This window comes from Drosophila simulans, chromosome 3R (assembly GCF_016746395.2).
Source record: "Drosophila simulans strain w501 chromosome 3R, Prin_Dsim_3.1, whole genome shotgun sequence".
NCBI classification, from domain to species: Eukaryota; Metazoa; Arthropoda; class Insecta; order Diptera; family Drosophilidae; genus Drosophila; species Drosophila simulans.
In genome coordinates this window covers 6,983,192-6,986,762 of record NC_052523.2, presented here as the reverse complement: position 1 = coordinate 6,986,762, position 3,571 = coordinate 6,983,192, and the positions used below count along the sequence as shown (strand labels likewise).

The 3,571-nt window shown below is 46.5% G+C and overlaps 1 protein-coding gene across 1 annotated transcript; it reads left to right on the top strand.

Annotated features, from left to right (window-relative positions):
• The first annotated feature begins 377 nt into the window (after nucleotides 1–377).
• LOC6727470 lies at nucleotides 378–3,353 on the top strand. The gene is made up of 7 exons (XM_002102814.4): nucleotides 378–1,266; nucleotides 1,505–1,919; nucleotides 1,993–2,147; nucleotides 2,208–2,316; nucleotides 2,376–2,599; nucleotides 2,654–2,771; nucleotides 2,823–3,353. Exons 1-7 carry the CDS (start codon nucleotides 871–873, stop codon nucleotides 3,071–3,073), a joined length of 1,668 nt encoding a protein of 555 aa, XP_002102850.1. The 5' UTR covers nucleotides 378–870; the 3' UTR covers nucleotides 3,074–3,353.
• Nucleotides 3,354–3,571: the final 218 nt, after the last annotated feature.

Genomic DNA, 3,571 nt, shown 5'->3' with positions numbered 1-3,571 from the left:
AGTGTAGCTGGCGTTTGACGTTCGTCGCAGCAGCAATTAACAATTTTTAACCTTGTTGTGCATGATGCATGTGGCTGTGAGAGCACTCCGATCCTCCCATGATCCATCGGCGATGATGATGATGATCATAGCGAGTGGAGGTGATGATGGTGACGCTGAGATGCAGATGCTGGCGCATAAAAAGCTGCTAAATGTTTTCGAGTGCTCTTCTATTTCGCAATTAAATCGATTTCAGTTTCGATGCATTCCGTGTTTGCAAATTGCGAGACATCATCGACCTCAATTTGCATAATCGATTGGTGATTGCAGCGACTGGCTGACTGACTGTCGTTAGGCATTATTAATTATGAAAGTGTTATTCGACTTTCAGTGATGGCCCCATGGAGACTATCTTAATTTATAGATCGTTGCTGCAATCCGATATTCTCGTTAGCATTTAGCGCGACTTCACGAATCTGCGACTGCAAATGGATTTGTGCATTTCGCAAGTGCATTTTCCATAATCTGTAATGGCGTTCAGCACTCGGCCCGTTTAATTACTCATTTAAAATTAACACAAGTTCCCCAAGAGCTTGCTCAAATGCCTCGCATAACATTTACCCTGTTACCCACTGCAACTGCAGTCGCAGCAGCAACATCACAAGTGCAATCAGAGGAGCGTGACTTCGCTGTTTGATTGTTGCTGCAAAAGTGAAGGTTGAAAAAGCTGGAAAGGCGACAATTAATGCTCTGATAAAGCCAAAGAAAGATGCAACACGAGCAGCAGCAGCATTGGATGCAGCAAATGCCGCAGCAGCAACATGCGACAGCAGCAATTTTCAGCCGCAAGTGCAACATCTGCCACAGTCGCCACGCGAATTTCCGTTAATAATGTTGTCAAAGCGTTCCGATGCGTTGATAAGCGCTTTCGTTTTGACGCTCTATTATGTGGGCGTGGCCGATGGGAACGACGCATCCGACTTTGTGACAATGGGCGATCTGCGGAGGAGCAGACGTGGCCAGTCGCATTTCTCGCGTCCCGGTGGCATGATAATGGAGGGCATTGGATTCCAGTACAGCATGCGATATCAGCCGGGATTCCACCTCCACAAATTGGCCCAGCAGCAGGCGGAGGATGGGGGAACGGGCGGTATGGAAAATCCACCTGAGACGGAAGCCCCAATGCCCATGCCCACACCCGGAACACCACCACCTGAACCAGCTCCCCCCGAGCCGGAGGAACCAGAGCCCACGATACCCATGCGTCCGACGACCATTCCAGTGGAGGTATGCCATACGATAGGGGTGTTTGCAAGACTTATAATCAGACTTTATAACTGTATAATCAAGGTGTCTAGAAAATTACAGTGAACAACTTAAAGAACATAAGTGAAAAACATAAAAATACCTTTGTGAAATCTCTTGCTTAATGTTTATTGACAAATAAACACATTGTGTCCGTTTTAATGATTCAATAAGCTAGTCTCTCAACTTTGCCAAATATGTATTTTCCTTTATTTTCTAGGAACCTTCACCACAACCACCCACCATGATGATGCCCACTCCGAGTGGTTCACCAGAGATGCAGCCCAGTTCTAAGCCGAAGCCCACTGGGAAGCCCTCGATGAGCCCGCCAGTGCCGACGGCACCATCCAGCACCAAGAGCTCCATAATGCAGCCCCATCAGACCCTGAAGAACATCCTCTTTGGCTCGCCAATCGAGGCGAATCTCATCCTGAAGAAACCCAATGCACCGCGCTCGAAGGGCAAGGGCTTCCTCAGTCTATTCGAGGTGATCAAGTTCCCCAACACGAAGTGCAGCGTGTCCATGGGCGACATCCGGAGCATGGAGGGCGTCTGTTACCACGAGTTCGAGTGCAAGAGTCTCGGTGGGATTCCCACCGAGAGCTGTGCCGAGGGCGTGGGCGTCTGCTGTGTGTGTGAGTGAAAGTACAGCGATCGATTTGCATGATATCGAACCACTAACATCTATCTAACTTCTTTCACTTGCAGTCGTCAATGGATGTGGCGATGTCACCAGCCAGCAGATCCTCTACTTCGAGAGCCCCAACTATCCAAATGCTGTGCGCGAAATGATGATCTGCGTCCTAATCATCAATGTGAAGAAGGGAGTGCAGCAATTGCGGCTGGATTTTCAGATGTTCGAGGTGGGTGTTGCAATCTCGAATGCGTAGTCCTTAGCTTAATTGATTTTCCACAATCTCCAGCTAAGTCGCCCTAGCAATGGTGATTGTGTAGACGATCAATTTATAGTCTCCGGCCACAATACCAATTTCCAGATACCCATTCTGTGTGGCATCAACACGGGCCAGCATAGTAAGTGGATTCACACGGATTTCATATTCAAATGCAGATCAAACTTAGTTATCTTTCAGTTTACATCCATGTTGGTGACTCAAACGAGGGCAAAGTGTATCTCTCGGTGTTTATGAAGGTCTCGGGAGGAGGACGTTCCTTCAATATAAAAGTCACTCAGGTGGACGACAATCTGGCTCCCAATAATTGCCTGCAATATTTCCCCGAAGCTGAGGGCGTTATAAAGTCATTCAACTATGATACGGATGGCTCAATTGTGGATAACCGAGAGGCAACATATTTTGTAAGACAAATTCATTTCTTTTTAAGTAACTTTAATAAGTTTTTATTGATCTAGAACAATTTGAACTATGCCATATGTCTGTCCCGATTGAAAAACGTGTGCAGTGTGGCGTATAATACCGAACAACTTGGCGGTGATCAACCCGACTTTCAAATCATCAACAAAGATGAAGGTAAAATATATTATTTCAAAGTAGCATACTTAAGCTTATACTGTTTAATAGCCGAGAACGATTTGATCTCCGATGGCCAGGCGGGAGCTGGCATCTTCAACTGTCCGGACGACTTTATAGCCATCAACTCCGTTCCACTTTGCGGAGAACGATTTAACGATGGCCGGGAAAGCGACGACTATACCATCCATGCCACCGTCAGGGATACCGCCGCCGGTCCCATCATCCTGCCCTTCCGAACCGATGCCGAGTATGTGGGTCGCGGCTTTCGCCTGCTCTACAGACAGGAACTGTGTGCCTGAGATCCCGCTGCGATGTGCATGTCGATCACTGGTTCACAAGATGCATATGTTCCGACGTCTTTGGGTCTGACTTCAATACTCCGTTGTTTTGGCTTAGATGCACAGTGGGAAAACTACTTGTATTTCATTTCCTGTGAGATAACTAATATGTTCAACATAGTTTCAAAAGATAGTTAATGGAGTGTTCTAAAACACTTTTCAGATTTTATATTTATTGGATTTAATATGTCTATTTATACCTAGGAAAGTCTAGCCGCATTCAGATTAAAGAAACTTTGCAAACATTCAGGTGTCTTTAGTGATAAATACATTTTTTCTCAGTGCACATATGGAATTTAGCACGCTTTGGTCAACTGGAGGGCATCTGAGTTGGCAACTTCGGATTGGGATTGCGCGATGCGGTGCTGGGTCGATGGGAACGACAGTTTCCGTTCCCGTTCCCAGTGCTGCCCCCGTGTTAATGTGTTTTGTGTGATTCGAAGCGATTTGGTGGCTTAG